We start from the raw sequence: 21,148 nt of genomic DNA on the forward strand, positions 1-21,148 counted from the left end.
AGATGGTCTAAACTTCCACATGTGTTATTATCTAAGTACGGTTTCACCTAAAATTGCTCCCTGAGACACAATATAGTTCTGGCATAGAACATCGGAAATATGAAGCCATATTATTTGCTGAATTACTATTAAAACATAAAGTACGTGCTATAACACCAGGATAAGTGCTCAACCAAAGGCAAAGTAGTACAAACAAACGACCTTCTGTATACACTTAAAGATGGGCATGGAGCTCCTCTTTTATCCCGTGGTATAAACAACATTTTGAAAACTGGCGAGGAAAGTAGGCAGTTTTATCCTTGGTAATGACTCCATGCCTTTCTTGTGTGAAAAGGATTTGTATAACGTTCCTCTTTCTTCCACCAGTACCACCGGTCAACATGCCCACTCCCATTCACCATCGTCGATCCACCTCTAGGTACGCACCACTTTACTCAAGTGAGATTTGGCCAGATCCACCTCTCTTTTATTTGTTGCTAATGTCATAAGCGATAGGAGTAGAAGTAGGCCATTCAGCCCATCAAGTCTACAAGTCACATTCAATCATGGCTGATCTACATCTCCCTCCCAACCCCATTCTCCTGCCTTATCCCCATAACCCCTATTAATCAAGAATCTATTTATCTCTGCTGTAGAAATATGCCAGCCATCGGACTTCTGTATTGACCTTCTGTTTAATTGCTAGTGAAGGAGCACTGGTGCTTGATATGATCTGTGCAGTGGAGGTCTGCTTCCTTCCTTCCATTCAGCCTCTGGTTTCAATGGACGTGACTGGGGATTAATCTGGTCCACCAGAGGGTGCTGGCATGCTCACATTACAGCATTTCTGTAGCGCTTGGAATAGCAATGTTACAAAATTTTGAGATTTAAAAAATCAAGTCTGCAATTTATCCCATCAGATAACGCATAAAAATAAGTTTAATTTGACACCTAATTACATAGGAACATAGAAAATAGGTGCAGGAGGAGGCCATTCGGCCCTTCGAGCCAGCACCACCATTCATTGTGATCATGGCTGATCGTCCCTTATCAATAACCCGCGCCTGCCTTCTCCCCATATCCTTTGATTCCTAATTCACTTTCATATCTTCAGTATTAAAAAAGTTATGGCTATTTTCTAACTTGGAAATTAGCATCATGTTCCCTATTGCTTTTCCATTGACTTAAGTCAAAAGCTGTGATCGAGGACAGTCAAAAGCTCATAACTTTCTTAAAAATTAAGAGAACTGAATGAAATTTTCTGTTATTTTAGATTGAAGCATTCTGAAACAAATATGAAACAATCTTACTTGGATGACCTGAAATTAAAGCATATCATTAGTTAGTTACCTAATTGTAGCTAATTACAAAATTCAATTACTAGATCTAAGCATCTATCCATTTCTTCAGAAAAGGTTAACATTTTTAAATAGCCTGTCCAAATAACATTCACACAAGAATTCACAATATAACGTGCTTTTTAAATCTCATTGTCATGAATTTATAGGCCAAATGGAAGGAATTTATTGTTTAATTCCCGTAAATTAATGGCCATTTAAATCATCTTGCGAGTGAGATTTTGTGGAATGCGATCGTTTGGAACGTTGCGGTTGCGGTGAATTTAAACCCCATATCGGCAGGAAAAACACTGCCGGTTCGTATGGGGCCTTAATCACATTTTCGCCGATGAAATTTTGATTAAAGTAATCCTAAGAAGCACGTTTATATGTAAAATATACGACTTACCTTATGTTTTGTTCCCTACGTGAGATCCATCCTGTTGTCGGCGTTGACGGCATTAGACGTAGATTTTTTATTTTACTCCAGCGATCACATTGTCCTGCGGTTTAAAAAAAAACCTTCCGAGAACGGCAACCGGAACGGTTTTTCAGCACCAGGTAGTAGCCCGAGAAAATATATCTCGGACAGGCAGGAGAAAATGGCATTTTAATCCCGCCCCCCACTCAAAGGCGCCAAAGTCGCGCACATGGCCAGTGACAGAACTGCAGCACCACTGAAGGTAAGTTTTGTAACATACCTACTTGGAATGACAGAGCCACTAAGGTCCAGAAAGTCACCCCCATCTACTGCGGCTGAACCTAATTGTAACTCATTGTACCAATTAATTTACACAAGTCTGGAAAAATATCTTGGGCTGGAACTTGTGGTAATGCCAAGCTGACTGTGCTGGGGTTAAGTACACATGAAAGGTTTTGTAATTGCCTTTCAAAATACATCATGTTCCTGAATGCCAGCCACGTAGGGCTTTGTGTAATGTGATGCCATTGCATGAGGTAAAACTAGAATTAGCCCCACTCACTAAACAACCAAAAATTAAGCCACACCTCTGGTTAATCCAATTGACAAGAATGCAGAAAAGGGTATTAGGTTTTTACCAAGGTATTTACCGGGATATTAGCTTCAAGGAGAAGAAGACCTGAAAAGTCACCTATCCATGTTCTCCAGAGTTGCTACCTAACCCATTGAGTTACTCCACCAATTTGTGTCTCTTTTAGCTGTATGAAGAGGTTGGACAAACTTGGATTATTTTCCCTGGAGGATGAGGGGGAACCTGATAGAAATTTATTAAACTAGGACAACATTTATTAAACAGGACAACAGCCTCCTCTTGAACATCAAAAAAACTAAGGAGCTGATCGTGGACTTTAGGAGGGCACATCATCCGAGGATGTACACACCATTGAGGATAAATGGGGATACTGTGGATAGGGTGAGCTGTTTTAAATACCTGGGAGTCCACATCTCTGAGGATATGACATGGACATCACACGCCGCAGCACTCGTGAGTAAGGCAAGGCAGCGCCTTTACCACCTCAGGCAATTGAGGAAATTCAGAGTGTCTCCGAGGATCCTCCAGTGCTTCTACTCAGCAGCTGTGGAAAGCATCTTGTCCGGAAATATTACCATCTGGTTTGGGAATTGCTTTGCCCAGGACAAGAAGGCTTTGCAGAGAGTAGTGCGTTCGGCTGAACGCACTATGGGAACTTCACTCGCCCCCCCTGCAGGAACTATACATCAGGAGGTGCAACTCCAGAGCTAATAAAATCATGGGAGACCCCTTCCACCCCTGCAATGGACTGTTCCAGCTGCTACGGTCAGGCAAACGCCTCCGTTGCCATGCTGTGAGAACGGAGAGGTTGAGAAGGAGTTTCTTCCCAGAGGCCATTAAGACTGGTAAACTCCTATCTCACCAGGGACTAACTTTTACTGTACCACTATACTGCTTTGTTTTAAAAAGTGCTGTTTTTTTCCTTTTTTCCTTCCGTCCACAATATTTAATATGTAAAATAATATGTGATTCTGTTCCATTCTGTTTGTAGTTTGTTTGTCTTTTTGCACAAAGTCCGCGAACATTGCCACTTTTCATTTCACTGCACATCTCGCATGTGTATGTGACGAATAAACTTGACTTGACTTGAACTATGAGAGGCATAGAAAGGGTAAGCAGTCAGAACCTTTCTCCCAGATTGGAAATATCAAAAACTAGAGAGCATAGTTTTAAGGTCAGGGAGGAAAGTTCAAAGGGCGGTAATATGTGGGGTGTGGACGATATAGCAGGAGCTGCCACCATGACCATCTCAGAAAAGGAGATGTCCATCTACAGTAAATCCAGAGGAAACTCCCTCCTGTCTTCCCCAGGGAACATCACTGACAAGGTCTTCTCAACCACCGGTGACCCCAGAACCTTTTTCTGAGCCACAGTGTGGATTCCAGCTAACTAAGGACATTGTAGGTGTGAACTCCATACTCCAAGAAGGACGTAGGGAGCAGCATCAGCCTCACCATGCATGGTCTTCCTTGACTCCATCTGTTGAGAAGGACTGAAGAACACTGTCTCAAATCCAACAGCCCACAGAGATTTGTGTCCACCTCACACTTACCCTGCAGTTTGCATGCAAGTTGCATTAGGAAGCAATGAGTTTACATGAAAGATCACCTTTTTTTTAGCCAAACCTTTTTATGTCAATCCTTTATACAGTTTGGAATTAAAATAGACTACATTTGAAAACTATCACAGGTGTGCAAAACTGTCAGAGCCGGGTATTGGGATATAACAAAACTATTACAACAGTCAAGAATATTTAATTTTCTTAAGTACAGTCTATGGAACAATGAAATCCTTACTTGCAGCAGCATAACAGGCCTGTAAACGCAATACTTACATTTCACTGTACCTTAACTGGTACATGTGACAATAAACTGAACTTGACCTTGAAACCTTGAGCTACTTTATGTTAAAAATTCAATAAATTAATAACCACCATACTAGTGCAAATACCCCAAAGTCCACAGTGCAACAAAAGATAGTTCAGATAAGTTTATAGTTGAGATTAATGTGGTGTAGTGCTCATGACCTTGATGGCTGTCAAGAGTCAAGAGTCAAGAGTGTTTTATTAACATATGACTCAAAACAATGAAATTGTTACTTGCAGCAGCACAACAGATACAGTATGTTAACGTAGTACTCTGTAAACGGCATAATAAACACAAAAAGTTCATAATCTACACATACACACATGCACACACGCGCACGCGCACTCACACACACACACACACACACACACACACACACACACACACACACACACACACACACAGCGCGCACACATACACACACACACACACACACACACACACACACACACACACACACACACACACACACACACACACACACATACACACACACACACACACACACACACATATACACACACACACACACACACACACACATATACACACGGACACACACGCACGCACGCACGCACGCACACACACACACACACATACACACACGTGTTCAGAGTTCAATACCTTCTTCACAATGGTAGGAATGAAATGCGAGCCTTGCCAGGTGGTGTGGTTCATTGCGTGGAGATTGGCTGCTTTTTCGAGACAGCATCTCTTCTAGATCCCTTCGGTCGTAGGGACGTCATGTGATGGACCGCATATGTAATGTATAAAGTGATTGCTTCTTATGTTACAAAGTCAATGTCCCCAAGTCTATGTCGTTCATAACTTATTTGGAGATTGCAGTGTTTATTGGCCTGATGGATGAATTGAAGTAGTTGTTCCTGAACCTGGATGTTACAGTTTTCAATCTCCTATATCTTCCTCCTGATGGCAGGGGTGAAGTGAGTGTGAGACCAGGGTGCTGTGGGTCTCTGATGATGCTGACTGTATTTTTGAGGCAGTGACTCCTGTAAATTCCTTTGATGGTGAGGACGTCAGAACCCATGATGAACTGGGCAGTGTGCACCGCTGAGTTTGGGTTCACATAGACTTTATTCTATGTGTCACTTCTGTTTAAGCTGTAAGAATTGTGCAATAACTAAGGAAAGACATTTCTGCAGCTGACATTATGGGAGTTTCAGGGTGTTTCAAGCAATCCCATGGAAAATTCAGGAGTGAGCTAGGTGGAATCTTTGAGTAAACAGACTTAGTTGCACATCATCACAGGTATTGGATCTTATCCACAACTGAAAGTGATCTCTTGTCACGATCCTTGTTTCTCAGCAAGGCCGTCATGTTGAGAGTGTGTGCGGCCCATATGTCTGTCACCGCAGACCTTAGACACCAGCTCATCATCTCAGCAATGCATTTTGAAGAGTTTGACCACACATTTCAAGGCCAAAGCTCTCATCATACTCTGTTCCTTTGAGAAATGAGAAGACTTGAAACCACACAAGGGTGTAGTCTTGAAAAACCACTTTTTAGAGAAAGCTCAATGGCGTTTTCATTAAATTTAATGAGTAACTACATACTCTGAAAGTGACTGAATAGAGGTGTACTCATGAGCTTATTTATATACCAAATGTCCCTTTTTTTTCTTAAAATGTTTCTTTTCAGTGTTGATGAAAACTCTTCTAAAATAGGGAGAGAAAAGTTTGACTTCAGATGGGTAATAAGATGGTTCATGGTTAGTTCGAACTCCAACTTTCTTTTAGAAACAGTTGGTGAAATGTAATGCTAAGATGTTGGCCTGGATCTAAGCAGTTTTGCCAGGACTGGAATGCCACTAAAGATGGGAAAATCAAAAACAATGGTGAGTTTAAGAAAGGAAGACGTCTTCAGTCTGAAGAAGGGTCTCGACCCAAAACGTCACCCTATTCCTTCGCTCCATAGATGCTGCCTCACCCGCTGAGTTTCTCCAGCATTTGTGTCTACCTTAAGAAAGGAACTGGTACAAATGGGTTAATCTGTAAGGGAAAGAATCCGAGATTGGGAGTAATTGGATGACTTTTTCAAACAGTATGGGGGAATTAGGCAAATCTTCCCTTTTTTATGAGGAAATTATATTTGTGATAATAATAATAATAATACAGATTATATATACATTTATGTAATATATTATATATATATATTAATATGTATATTATGTATAATAATTATTATTATATTAGTAATAATATAATATTATAAATTATCTTAGATGAGGAAAGGAAATTAGTCAAAAAGAGAAAAGGAAACTTATGTAATGTTTACGAAAATGAAATCAGACAGGCTCTCTGAGTAATATGAAGAACTCACACAGGGCCGGCAAGGGACATGAAATATCATGGATGTCGGTTTAAAGAGAATCCCAGGGAATTTTGTGCATGCAGTTGAAACAAGAGAGTCATGAGAGAGTAGGTAGGACCACTCAAGGATAAAGGAGGGATTTGATGTTTGCGGCCAGCGGATCTAGGCAGGGAACTAAATGAACGAGTTGCATCCTTATTCAGCAGGGAGAAGGGCTTGGAGGACGGATGATTCAATGGTTTTTCCTTTTTTTTATAGAAAGGAAATAGGGATAATCCAGGAAATTATTGGCTGGTGAACCTCATATCATTGGCAGGAAAGTTATTGGAGAAGATTCTTCAGGATAATATTTCAATTTGGAAGAGAATTAGCTAATTAGGGACAGTCAGCATGACTGGTACAGGGCTGGGGTCATGTCATACAAACTTGATTGAATTGTTTAAATAAGCGACAAAGGTGATTGATGAAAGTAGGGCTGTGGATGTTGTCTATGTGGACTCCCGTAAGGCATTTAACAAGGTCCCTCAAGGTAGGCTGATCCAGAAGATTAAGATGTATGGGATCTAGGTAGCTTAGTAGTTTGGATCCAGAACTGGCTTCCTGATAGAAGAAAGAGAGTAACGGTGGAAGGGAATTATTCTGGCTGGAGGTCTGTGACCACTGATGTTCTGCAGGGACCAGTGCTAGGATCCATGTCATTTTCATATATATATATTTGAATATGACATGGATATATATATATATATGACATGAATGGGTTGATTGATAACTTTACAGTTGACACAAACATTGGTAGAGTTGCAGCCAGTGAAGAAAACTGTCTTGGATATAACAGGATATAGTTACGTTACAGATATGGATGTAGAAATGACAGATGGAGTTTCATCCAAGCAAGTGTGAGGTGTTTCACTTGGGAGGTCATTTGCAAGGGGAAAATCTGTATCAATGCAGGACCCCTGGCAGCATTGATGCATGGAGGGATGTTGGGATCCAAGGTCATTGCTCCCTGAAAGTAGCAACACCTGTAGGCAAGGTTGTAAAGAAGGTGCACAGTGTGCTTGGCTTTGCCTGCGGGGCATTGAATATAAAAGTCCAGAACTCATGAGGCAGCTTTATAAAACCTTGGAGTATTGTGTGCATTTCTGGTCTCCCCATTACAGGGAGAATGCGGAGACTTTGAAGAGGGTGTAGAAGGAGTTTACAAGGACCCTGCTTGTAACAGCTGAAAGGAGAGGTTGGATAAACGTACATTTATTTTATCTGTTGAAGGATGAGGGGAGACCTTAAAGAAGTTAATAAAATGATGAGATGCATATCGAGGGTAGATGGTCAGAGTCTTTATTCCTAAGGTGGAAATGCCAAATTCTAGAGGGCATAGTTTTAAGGCCAGAGGGAGAAAGTTTAAAGGAGATGTGCGGGTCATGTTTTTACACCGAGAGTTATTGGAAGAGATTAGCTTAATTTGACATATTGTTCAGCACAGACATTATGGGGTGAGGGATCTGGTCCCGTGCAGTACGGTTCTATGTCATGTGTTGCAGTTATTGTATGGTGCTTTTTGTTTAGCAGCAAGCCGGTTGCACACAACTCAAGCCTGGACGTTAGAATTTAGAAACATCCTCTGCATGCTGTTAGCAACCTCACTGCTGGAGTAAATTATATTTTGGATGAAAATATTTGGCACACTCACTGATAGCTTGGGAAGGGAAAGATCCAGAAAAGATACATGGAAATGTTATTTTCGCAATGGCACAAACTGGAGCTGCGATAACATGTTTGTCACAACTGTGACCACATTTCCAAAATGCTTCATCCATTGTCTATAACGTTGGACTATCCTGAAAGGGCCACAAAGCTGCGATACAAAATGTAAGTCTTGTTACTTGCGGTGGCTTTCGATGTTTTGCCATGTATTTGTGAACAGAGTGCCAGAAACATTTTTCCACAGCGGTTGCTTTTTAAAAAAAAAGTTATGTTGGAACAATCTTGAAGCTATTTCCTGGTCACCATCTCTTGTTGCACCAGATGGTCAGGTCACTGAGAGAGGATAGGATTCATGGTGATCTCATCCTGCACTGATCGCAAACCATTACATCCTAGTGATCCAGAATCATTCAATTGCCACAGACAAAAGGCCATTCAGCCCACTGTTTCCATGCTGGTTCTATGTGAAGCAATCCCATCATGACTATTCCTCTCCTGTATCGATGTTGGTCTGCAAATTACCCTTCCCTCATGTGTCTACCTGGTTCTTTTGTGAAAGACCCAACTTGAATATCCCACAGGCTGTGACTTCCTGATCATAACCTCTCCCCGCTGAACATGTTTTCCACTCAATTCTCACTAATATCGGTCACCTGTTTAAATTTGCATCCCTGAAACACCTGCTGAAATGAGCAGCTGGTCATTATTTACCCTGTCTAAATCAGGCACAATTCTGTATTGAAGATAGACACAAAAAACTGGAGCAACTCAACTTCTTGTCTGAAGATGGGTCTAGACCCGAAACATCACCCATTTCTTTTCTCCAGAGATGCTGCCTTAGCCCAGCTTTTTGAGTCTCTCTTCGGTGTAAACCAGCATCTGCAGTTCCTTCCAACAGATGATTTTGTATTCCTCAACCAGGTTTCCTCTCAACATCTTTGGTTCCGAGGAAATGGGGTCACTCGATAAATAATAGGGACATTTCAAAAACACTTGAACAGGTGCATGGACAGGAAAGGTTTAGAGGGATAGGGCTAATGCGGGTAAACGGGACGAGTTTAGATGAGGCATCCTGGCATGGATGAAGGCCTGTTTCTGCTCTATATGACTTTATGACTAAGACTTTATTGCCATTCCTGAGGACATTTCTAAGGCATAGTGTTTTCCAATTAAGAATTTGGGTCAGAAGGAATAAGTAGTTTAGTTGACCAGCCGACAGATTAGCACACCTCTAATTCTGCATAGATGCCAAATACCCCAGCTTACAGCTGAAAACTCTCATCCCTCAAGCCATCTAATTCTGCATTCATATAACCATATAACAATTACAGCACGGAAACAGGCCTTCTAGTCCGTGCCGAACACTTACTCCAGACTCTTCAATATTTTTTATTTCCTTGTTAAAATGCAGGGGGCAGAGCAGGACACAATGGTGCTGGATTTGCCCACCCAGAGTGTTAGAAATGTTCAAAACATCCGACTAATTTTGCAATCTATTTCGGAAGTTCCGGACCCGTGTGGTTTACTGGTCCCTCTTTCTCCATGCCCTGCTGTATTCAAAGATTTACACAGTCTGATCAGTTCACGGACAGGCCTATGCTCTTCAGTCCATACTTTTCTGATGTGAAGGAAGTTGAGGTACACATTTGCCGAGGTTTAAAAATCTCCAATCAAATGGTTTTGCTTTCTTCGCCAAGAGTTGAGTACTAATTATTCATTTTGCTTAACCTGCAATTCGGCAAAACCCCCAAATCAACTAGCAGGCAACCCACACCACTGCCTCCTTAACAGACAGAAAGGAACAGAGCAGTGAGTAAATGAAGAAATGGTCATAAAATCACAGGGATATATATCATGGAAACTGAAAGGGTGAAACTGAATCCATGCTGAGTATTATCCACCCAATTACACAAACCCTACTCTAATCTCATTCTTTATATTCTCTTGACCGTCTCAAGCACTCCCTCCAGATTCTACCCCTCACTTAACGTACAGCGGTTGGCAGGCCAATCAACCTGCCAACCCACATACTTTTGGGATGTGGGAGAAAAGGTGTACGGGTGTCAGAGGTTATGGGGAGAAGGCAGGAGAATGGGGGGGGTCAAGAGGGCGAGATAGAGCAGCCATGATTGAATGGCAGAGTAGACTTGATGGGTGGAATGGACTAATTGTACTCATATTCCTTATGACATGAATAGTTGAGCATGCAAGAGAAACCCATGGCGTCGCGGCGAGAATGAGCAAATTCTACACAGGCATCGCCGGAGGTCAGGACTGAGCTCGTGTATCTGGCGCTGTGAGGAAGCATATCTGCACCCAGTGTTACCGACTGATCAAATTAAATGCTTTAGATACCTAGCGCAAAGGAAGAAACTACAATTTAAGGAAAGAAATACAATGGGAAGGGGACAGTGAGAACGCCTGGGTCTTGGCACAGCTCTCCCAGTCTGGAAACCCTACTCCAAGAGCACTACACTGAATTTATTTTCATTGAAAGATTTTCTGTGGACATTGGAAGGCAAAAAGAAAACATTTCATTTTACAGCTTGGTGGTGATCATTTGCTCTGTTTATTTATGAATGCTACCAATGACCTTTCCCCCTTTTTGTGCTGGTACACGTTTTGATTGTGCTTCCAAAAGTGATGAAAAGCTTGAAAATTCTGGAATCTGTTTCTCTTCATTTGTCAGCCCATCTGTCTTCTGTAAAGAAATGTGGTGAGAGCTCTACATATTATTCCTCAGCATTCTTATTTTTTTACTCCTAAAGTGAGCTGCGTTAATTCCTGGACGACGATCAAAATATCTTCGGTGGTCATGAACCGTGCAAATTAGTGGGAGGAAGAAAAGGTTCTGCCTCTAACATAAATAAGCAAAACAAAAAAAACCAAAAAAATCCATAACTGATACCAACTGTTCTTTCTCTCTTCTTTTTCCTTATCATAGTTGAAAGAGACAAGTATTTTTCTCACCAGCGAAGGCACTACAAGGAATTCAGATTCGACCTCACGCAGATTCCTGAAGGCGAGGCAGTAACGGCAGCAGAGTTCCGCATTTACAAAGACCGAAGCAATAGTAGATATGGAAACGACACCTTCCGGATTACTATATACCAAGTTATTAAAGAATATACTAAAAGGTAACATGTTCGATTAAGTACACACGCGTTACTAAAGTCACACGATTTATTATCGTTCTAGGGCAAGACCATGCAGGGGAGGGGGGATTATTGCAAGAAACTGGACAAGCTGGAATGTATTAAATCACCTACTGAGACACCCACATAGAATCAGAAACGCACAGCCCAAACAGCGGCCCTTTGGACCCACCTCAGCCATATTGACCATGATGCCTATCTACACTCGCCCACTGTAGTCCTAAATCCCACTCCGCCCTTCTTTTCTAAGCACTTGTCTAAATTCCTTTTAAATGTTGGAATTGTATCTAGCTTCACCATCTCCTCGGGTGGCTAATGCAGATATTCACCACTCTCTGTGTGAGAAACGTGCCTCTCCGACCTCCTTTAAATTTCTCTTCTTTGATGTCAAACCTATGCCCTTTATTTCTAGACTCCCTTGCCCTGTGAAAAAAGGATGCTGACTCTATCCTATCTGCTTCCCTCATCATTTTACAAACCTTGATCAGGTCCCCTCCATCAGGCCTCCTACTTTCCAGTGAAAATAAACCCAACCTTTTCTTATGCTTCAGACTTCCATTCCAAATAACATCGTGGTGAATCTCTTCTGCATTTTCTCTATTACTACCACATGGTTCCTGCCGGACTGTACACATTACTTCTGTGCTCCAGTTTATAACTGTAATTTCGAACGACTTCTGATTTGCAAAAGTCTCACATTCTTCAACTACAATGCAATATTTTACCAGTTATATAATGTATTAATGATAGTCAAAGGGGGGTAAAAACATTCAACGTAACCTGAGTTGAAGAGTGGCACAGCTGAATAATAATTATTTACAGTTGAATGTTTAAAAGGCATTTTCATTCGTGAATGCTTTATGAGTTTTGCAAAAGGTGATAGGATAATGATGCACAAAGCAGACGTTAAGGATTTGTTGGCGATTGAGTTAAACGTAATATCTCTTGAAGAGCTGAAAATATGTATTGTATCAAACAACTCTTATAATGTAGCAATTGCAAGATAAGGAAGAAAGCAGAAGAGAACAGAATATGTATGCATGCTAGGAGCTCGAGGATGTAGTTTTAGTTTAGTTTAGAGATACAGCGCGGAAACAGGCTCTTTGGCCCACCGGAACCGCGCCGATCAACGATCTCCGCAGATTAACACTATCCTACACACATTGGGGACAATTTTTTTTTTAACATTCACCAAGTCAATTAACCTACAATCCTGTACGTCTTTGGAGTGTGGGAGGAAATCGAAGATCTCGTTGAAAACCCACGCAGGTCATGGGTAGAAAGTACAAACTCGGTACAGACAGCACCCGTGGTCAGGATCGAACCCTGATCTCCGGCGCTGCATTCGCTGTAAGGCAGCAACTCTACCGCTGCGCCACCGTGCCGCCTGTGCACCTTGCGCCACCATGTATGACAATATATTTTGGAGATTTTTTAATTTGGTTTTGATTTTAAATGTTTGAAATAGTTTGATATTCACGAATAGAAGGTAGAAATAATTATACACCTTCTACAGACTTCACTGCTCTATGTTTTGAGGTGGCAAAATGAAAATCAAAAATCCAACTGATGATTTGTTCGCACTTGAAGTTCTGGTCCCCCAATGATCGGAGACATGTTGAGGCTTTGGAGGGGGTGCAGAAGAGATTGACCAGGACGCTGCATGCAATAGAGTGTATTAGAGATGCAGAAAGGTTGACCAAAATAGGATTGATTTATTTGGAGTGTTGGAGGCTGTGAGGGAGGCTTAATAAAAGTATATAACATTATGGGAATCATAGATAAAGCAGATGCTAAGAACCTTTTTTCCAGGGTGGAAATATCAAATACTAGAGGGCATAAGTTCAAGTTCTGAGGAGGAAAAGTTTAATGGAGATGTGTGGGCAAGTTTTTTATATAGAGAATGGTGGGTTCCTAGAGTGTGATGCCAGGCAATTCAATTCAATTCAATTCAACTTTAATGTCATTGTACAAATACGAGTATGGGTACAACGAAATGCAGTTTAGCGTCAGTCCGTAGTATAGTGCAATATAGAAATAAAAATAAAAATACAGAATAACCAAACAATAATCGAACAATGTGGACGGAGAGACTGGAGAAGTCTATCGGCGGGACTCCGAGTTCAGCAATGTGATGGTATTATTGTAGAAGCTGTTCCTCATCCTACTGGTACAAGACCTGAGGCTCCTGTACCGCCTCCCTGATGGGAGGAGGGCAAACAGTCCATGGTTGGGGTGGGAGGGGTCTTTAATGATCTTCCCGGCCCGTCTCAGACACCGTTTTCGGTGGAGGGCATCCATGGCAGGGAGCGGGGCACCGATGATGTGCTGCGCGGTTTTCACCACCCGTTGTAGTGCCTTCCTGTCCGCCACGGTGCAACTGCTGTACCATACCGTGAAGCAGGTGGTCAGGGTGCTTTCGATGGTACAGCGGTAAAAGTTGGTCAGGATCTGGGGGACAGGTGAGGGGATGAAAGCAGATATCATAGTGGCATTTAAGAGGCTATTAGTTCAGGGAATGGAAGGATATGAGTCACACACAGGCAAAGCAGATTAGGTTAACTTTGCATCATGTTTGGCACGGGCATTGTGGGCTGAAGGGTCTGTTGCTGTGCTGCATGTGGATGCAAGAAACTGGTTTGCAAAAAAAAGACACAAAGTGCTGGAGTAACTCAGTGGGTCAGCTAACATCTCTGGAAGACATGGATAGGTGATGTTTCAGGTCAGGGCCTTTCTTCAGACTCCTGAAGAAAGGTCCTGATCTAAAATGTCACCTATCCATCTTCTTCCGAGATGCTGCCTGAGCCGCTGAGTTACTCCAACACTTTGTATGTTAGAAACTTACAAAATTCTTAAGGGGTTGGACAGGCTAGATGCAGGAAGATTGGTCCTGATGTTGGGGAAGTCCAGAACAAGGGGTCACAGTTTAAGGATAAGGGGGAAATCTTTTAGGACTGATATGAGAACACCTTTTTTCACAACGAGAGTGGTGAATCTCTGGAATTCTCTGCCACAGAAGGTAGTTGAAGCCAGTTAATTGGCTATATTTAAGAGGGAGTTAGATGTGGCCCTTGTGGCTAAAGGGATCAGGGGGTAAGGAGAGAAGGCAGGTACAGGATACAGGATGATCAACCATGATCATATTGAATGGCGGCGCAGGCTCGAAGGGCCGAATGGCCTACACCTATTTTCTATGTTTCTATGTATCTGTACAGTTCTTTGTTGTATGTACAAATGGAATCAAAATCAATGACTAGACAACCTAATGTATTACAAGATGAACCGCTCACATATACAAATAGCGACAGCAATGCTTTTCTCAAGTTATTATACATGCACGATTATAATTAGCTCAGATTAGGTGGGAGGTGAACCATAGTAATGCCTCCAGTGCCTTCTGCAAGGTCGGCTGCAGGAGGCGCCCCCGGGACACGGGCCAGGAGAGGGACATCGAATCGTGGGCCGATCATGTCGAAGGCAATGGAGGATCCTGGGGCTAACTGGGATCGGGAACTGCTCCAGTAGACCAAGCGTGAGGGTGGACCAGAGTTTATACTTTAGAAATGCCGCTTAAGCATGGCAGTGCCTGCATGTATCAATATGCAAAAGGTATTTCACTCTGCAGTGCACATGGGACAAATAAAACATATTTGAACCATAAAGTACCATTGAGATTAATTTTATATATTAGTGAACACATGCATAGTTACAGGATTAGCTGTAGTGTTACTTTTATCAGATGCCATTTTGGCTGGAAGGAACATAAACCTATAGAATTACTCTGATATCCTTTGTTGCTTATAGATGATCGGATTGTCACGGCCATAGAGTCTCAGTGCAAAAAACATGCCCTTTGGCCCACCGCATCCATGCTGCCCAATACCTTGTAAGACCAAAAACCAAGATACAGTCTACATATTAGTATAATTACATAATTAGCTACTATATTTGATAGAATTATATACTTCACGGTCACCATTAGCAACGTGGGCTGAAGGGTCTGTTTCTGGGTGTCTGATTCAATGTCCCTTGATTCCATGACATATGGTTCTTCCTTTGGCACCAGACTCATCGTTCAGTAAAAGAGCAGGTTATTTCACCCCTTCCAGGCAGTTTAACTGTAGACTCAACAGGAACCCTTCCTTGCCGGCATTTCCATTTCTCATTCCAGCTGTTACTTGGCTTGACCCAGCTGAGTGAGATTTCCATTTTGCCCAGCATTTAGACCATAAGACATCGGAGCAGAATTAGGCCATTCAGCCCATCGAATCTATTCCGCCATTCGATCATGGCTGATCTATATTTCCCTCTCAACCTCGTTCTCCTGCTTTCTCCCTGTAAACTTTGACACCCGCACTATTACTATCAATTACCTATCAATCTCCACTTTATAAATATCCATTGACCACCGCTCTCTGTGGCAATGAATTCCACAGATTTGCCACCCTATGGCTAAAGAAATTCCTCCTCATCTCCAATCTAAAGGTGCTAGATTCTCCCACTAGTGGAGACATCCTTTTCACGGCCTCCCTTTCTAGGGCTTTCATTATCCAGTATTTTTCATTGAAACCTATTGGATTTGCAGATTGTGGTATGCTCATTATTAACTCCACACTGCAATCTTGCAAGAAATACAATCTTCCGTTGAAGTATCAGTCGACACATCTCACGATTTGGATGAATAATCTGAATTAATCTCTGCAGCAGGCATTCAAACATAGTTGTTTTACACAAATCAGATGCCCAAAGCCTGTTACCTCTTCAGAATGTTGATACTTCATGGTGGCCCGTATATTTTAGTTATCCTTGCCATGTATTCATTTCATTAGGTGAGTCTATATGAGCGAAGCTATTTATAATTTCAAAACGCCAGCTCTCTATTTGAATTTCTTACTGGTGCAATTCTGATGTAAAAGAAAAACGACAGTTAAGTAAAATATCTTATGGGATAATGACAAATCCATTCGCTATCCATTAAATTCCAAAGTGTTTGTGATTTCCATCACATTATCTCTGCCCTTCATGGTCTTTGTAGCATATATTTCTGCCTGTTGCAAACTAACAGCAAAATCAAAGGGCCTGCACAGAGGCCATTAATCACTCCTCAGATTGGGAATGTTTACTTTAGGTGGTTACACTGTAAGAGCCATCACAAGAGACATGTTTAATTAATTACCAGCTATCTTGCAGTTCAAAGAACGCACTGGCCATTAGTCAGAGATTCCCATTTCAGGCTCCAGAGAGCACTAGATGCAATTTATTAGGCACTGGAACCTTTTCATATGACTATTTTCTGGACTGCCAGGTCAAGGCTGCGGTAATTACATGAGTGTTGCCATCTCCCATGTACCCAGGGGAGGTGAGAAATGTCCTCCTTGTGTGGTCCCTCCAGCAGCATTGCAGAAATACCAGATTGGAGGAGATTGAAGTGAGGGAGTAATCAGCATTAGTTGCCTGAAGGAGCAGAACTGGGAGAGATATAATTATCAGCAGTTGTGTGCCTTATCTCCCGAGGAAGGTTGGCAGCTGGTTTGTCAATCCCTTGTACTGCAGCATGTGTACCCTGGCCATTTTTACAGCATGTTATTTTCATGCAGAAATATTCTGGGGAGCTGGCAAAATTAATCATCCGCCTGGTTTGTGTCCCGTTTAGGAGAAGGACGCAAATCGCGCGTTTCTGCTTTCGGATCGGTTGTGCCTTTTGGTGCAGCTCGCTGTTGTTGGGGGCAGACAGGGGAGGTGGCACAGATGTTGCACCATTACTTCTGACAATGGAATGGGGCTGGTGTTTAAGCTGTCGATATGCTTTGTGTAGCATCACATCACTTACATGTTTTTGACAATTAAACCGTAGCCATGTCATAAGGTCATTAGTGATGGGAGCAGAATTAGGCCATTCGGCCCATCAAGTCTACTCTGCCATTCAATCATGGCTGATCAATCTCTCCCTGCTAACCCCATTCTTCTGCCTTATCCCCATAAACTCTGACACGCATACTAATCAAGAATAGGAAGATTAAACGAGAACTTACCAGTTCGAAGTTTGATCGTTATTTTATGAGGAGTACGTTGAGGGAATACGTGAAGAACTCCGCCAGGACGCATGCGTGTCATTCTTCAAAGCAGCGGTGTGAAATCACAGATAACTGTAATGACTGAACATAGTAAGATTAGAGAAGAAAATACCAGTTGAGTATATGATCAAGGGTGGGAGCGGAGGGCACGTATTCCCTCAATGAATACAAGGCAAGGATAACTAAAATATACGGGCCACCATGAAGTATCAACATTCTGAAGAGGTAACAGGCTTTGGGCATCTGATTTGTGTAAAACAACTATGTTTGAATGCCTGCTGCAGAGATTAATTCAGATTATTCATCCAAATGTGAGGTGTTCTGTTTGACTAATTCGTAATATGAAACGTTAAATTCCTGTTGAAGAAGTCATAGAGTCCAGCCTTAACTTATGTACGACTGTACCCTTAGTGCCGTGATCAAAGCCATCAGCATGACTGTTTTGTGCGTCAGTCTTTGCAGGGACAGAGCTGTTGCTGGAGACCAATTCCTTAGCAACTTTAGGGCAATACTCATATCCCATTTTGGAGAGTACCTGGTTCTTGGGGGATTGATATTAAAAATTCCCCTCATAAGTTTGGTTACCAGGGGTGGGTCCCAACAGAATGACGCTCTGATCCTCACCATAGATATGTTGAAAGGGTACTTCTGGCACAATTAATGGCACTGTAACTGAGCCCCTCATCATAATGGAGGCCTGCCAGGAATTCCAGAACAGATATTAAGTTCATCGAACTGTAGGTGATGTTGTTTCTGTGACAATATATCTCCCATTTCCTGATGTATACCAGATATAGTTTTTTGGTGGACTGTCTGTGGCCTGCTGAGATAATGTTCAATGTTTGGTCCGCCAGTCCCAGTTGCAGTAGAGGTTTCTTTAGACTCTAAAAAATTGATAGGTCTGTTGTATTTGACATGGATGGGTTCCCCTGTTACAGGATGAACCAATAATCTGGTTGTTTCAGGATGGTGATACATGGTTAAAACCCATGTCGAGTATCACAGGGAACCATGGTTAAGTAGGCCAATCGGCACTACCAATTAACAGACGCTGAGTCTTGTTGTATTTTCCGTAATACCCGACTGATGATGCAGAAAAGGAGGGAATGCATAGTTAAACAATTGCCCCCTCAATGTAGTGAAAAGCATCTGTCCCTGCTGTCCCAGGGTCTGGTTCCCAAGAAACACAGTTTGGTAACTGGTGATTAAAGTCTTATTTTATTGAATTTGCGTGACCTGATGTCTGTCACTGAATTTTGGGTTACCTGGTAGGTAAGTAGCTGATATTCAAATATTTCTCTGGATACACAATTACCAAATTGTATTAGTCAGATTGTCACTCTGTAGTCTAACATGCTGGTGATTTATCCCAGAGCAGTATGACTTTAGGCCATAGAACGCACCCCACATTTCCAAGTAGTTTATGCCCAGTGTCTGTGATAATGATGCCTCCTGTGCCTTTCATCTACCTCCACAGATGGAGATGGAAATTGGTAGTACCCCAACCAAGCGCACTGGCATCAGTTTGTAGCACCACTAAGGGTTTGCTGATAACGATAGGGTTGGAACAATGCCGAATGTTATCCCTCCACCATTTTAATTCCATAAGCTTTGATTGGTGGCTTATTGGTCTGTCGAAATGACCAGTATTAACTTTGAGTGTTTGTATTTTTGCCCTTTGTAGATTTTTGGTAATACAAAGGTCCAAATTGTGTGGCTGGAAAGGCAGACACTATATGCCAATTACCCTTGCTACCAATCTGATAGACGGTTCACTGATGTCAGTGGGGTTGTTGCAGGCCTCAGTTAAGACTGTAGCCTTGTCCTTTGGTAAAGTCACCGACATGTGAGCTGTCAATAGTGAACCCCAAATAATCCATTATGTTGGTAGGCGTTAGTTTAGATTTAACTGGATGGATGATAACCCCAGTTTTCACCCAATTGTATGGTGGCTGTTACAGCTAGTTAGGCCAACTCCAAAGTTATGCCCACAATTAGTATGATCATATGATTAGGTATTTGGTAGAGCTCTATAATGCCAGAGCTGCCCCATCCAGTTGAATTTTTTAAAATAACGTTTGTGATCAGTCCGTGTAGGCACTGAATAGTAAGCATCTTTTAGGTCGATGCTAGCCATGGAGTAGCCTTTGGAAATCAGTTCTTTAGCAGTTACCAGTTCCCATTTTGTACTGAATATATAGTACAATGTATTCAATTTGGTCAATTCGATGATGATGCGACTGTCACCATCTATTTTGTTTTTGGTAAAGATATAAGACACAAATTCCAGCCAATCGTGTTGGGTTTACCCATTACCCCTTTTGCACAATTCAATGGTATATCCCTGGATACTGCTTAGGATATAAGTGTCTGTAGTTGATATACACCATGATTCCAAAAGAGTGTAATCTCCCACCAATGTGTGTATTATCCACTCTTCCTATAATTTGTAAGGGACCAGACCCACCTACCTCCATTGTTACCAGTGGAAGTTTGCTTCTTCTGTGTGGTCTTCGTGGAGGTTGAGGCGCCGGTGTCTGGGTTTGTTTTTGGGTTGGGGGTTTGCGCATCTTCCAGGAAGGCCGGTCTGGGCTATGGTCTAAAAGACCGCTGTCCTGTATGCCCGGCCTTTCAGCTTCCACCAGCTTCTCTTGTTCTGCTGGTGGGTGCATAAGGGTGCTGTCTTTGGCTGTAGGAAATCCTTAATGTTGTCGCCTTTATGAGCCCCAGGGCTTTCCTAAATCCTGCTCTGACATGTTTCCAGATGCTATTTCCACGACTGGAACATTCAGGGATACACAATTTCCTGGTCCCAAGTATTTTTGCAGTGGTGTCCATCGTGGTCTGGCTGTATGTATTTGGACACCATGACCAGTAGATTTTGCCTTCCTGCACCCCCTGCACACTTATAGTTTTGTTCGTCAAAACCCCTCTTCAGGGATAGCCCAGAATTGACCCCCCAGTACTCACCTCTGACGAGAGAGATGCACTGTGCAGCCCTACGTAAGGTGCTGCTGTGGGTGTTTTTTATATCCCCACAGTGACTAGACTCCATCTCCCGGAGTCTGTCATGTTGGAGCTCTGCTCCATAAGCCGCTCCAACCGGCTCCAGCGCTCACAGTCGCTGGCCGCTCGCGGCTGCTCAAAGTCGGACTCATCAGTCAACGACTCTTTTGGTTTTCTTCTTGCCTTCCCGCCCAGACGCAGTGTTTAATCTGGCCGGTGCGGGGGCGAAGTCGGGCACAGCTGTTCCCTTACGGGTGATTCCTGTGCCGCCGGCCGCTGCTGGCGTCCGCAACTCCGCGGTCTTCCCCCGCCAGCTTTGTCGCAGCTCTGGTCGACTTCTTTGCCTTGTGCATGTTTCCCCCACCTGTAGAACAGTATGGGAACAATAAAGACCGCAGTATCACTTACCTGCAGGTCCAGGCTTAAAACTTGCCGTTATGGGGGAACGTCCTTCCACCCCTCCTCCTGCCGTTTTGACTTGTCAAAGCCAACGGCTCCGTTCTGTATAGTCTCCCGCCCAGCCATGGTGTTTAATCTGGCCGGTGCGGGAGCGAAGTCGGGCACAGCTGTTCCCTTACGGGTGATTCCTGTGCCGCCTGCCGTTGTTTGCACAGCTCTCCATGTTTCCCCACCTGTGAAACAGTATGGGGTGAATAAAGTCCGCAGTTTCACTTACCTGCAGGT

The 21,148-nt window shown here is 42.7% G+C and overlaps 1 protein-coding gene across 1 annotated transcript in view; it reads left to right on the forward strand.

Annotated features, from left to right (window-relative positions):
- Positions 1-21,148, forward strand: part of bmp5 (bone morphogenetic protein 5) — a 140,738-nt gene that overhangs the window by 89,404 nt on the left and 30,186 nt on the right. The window contains exon 2 of the mRNA XM_055635220.1: positions 11,174-11,366. Coding sequence (XP_055491195.1) covers positions 11,174-11,366 — 193 coding nt within the window. The remainder of the gene's footprint in view (positions 1-11,173; positions 11,367-21,148) is intronic.

The sequence above is a fragment of the Leucoraja erinacea genome, chromosome 5, assembly GCF_028641065.1.
Source record: "Leucoraja erinacea ecotype New England chromosome 5, Leri_hhj_1, whole genome shotgun sequence".
Taxonomy (NCBI): domain Eukaryota; kingdom Metazoa; phylum Chordata; class Chondrichthyes; order Rajiformes; family Rajidae; genus Leucoraja; species Leucoraja erinaceus.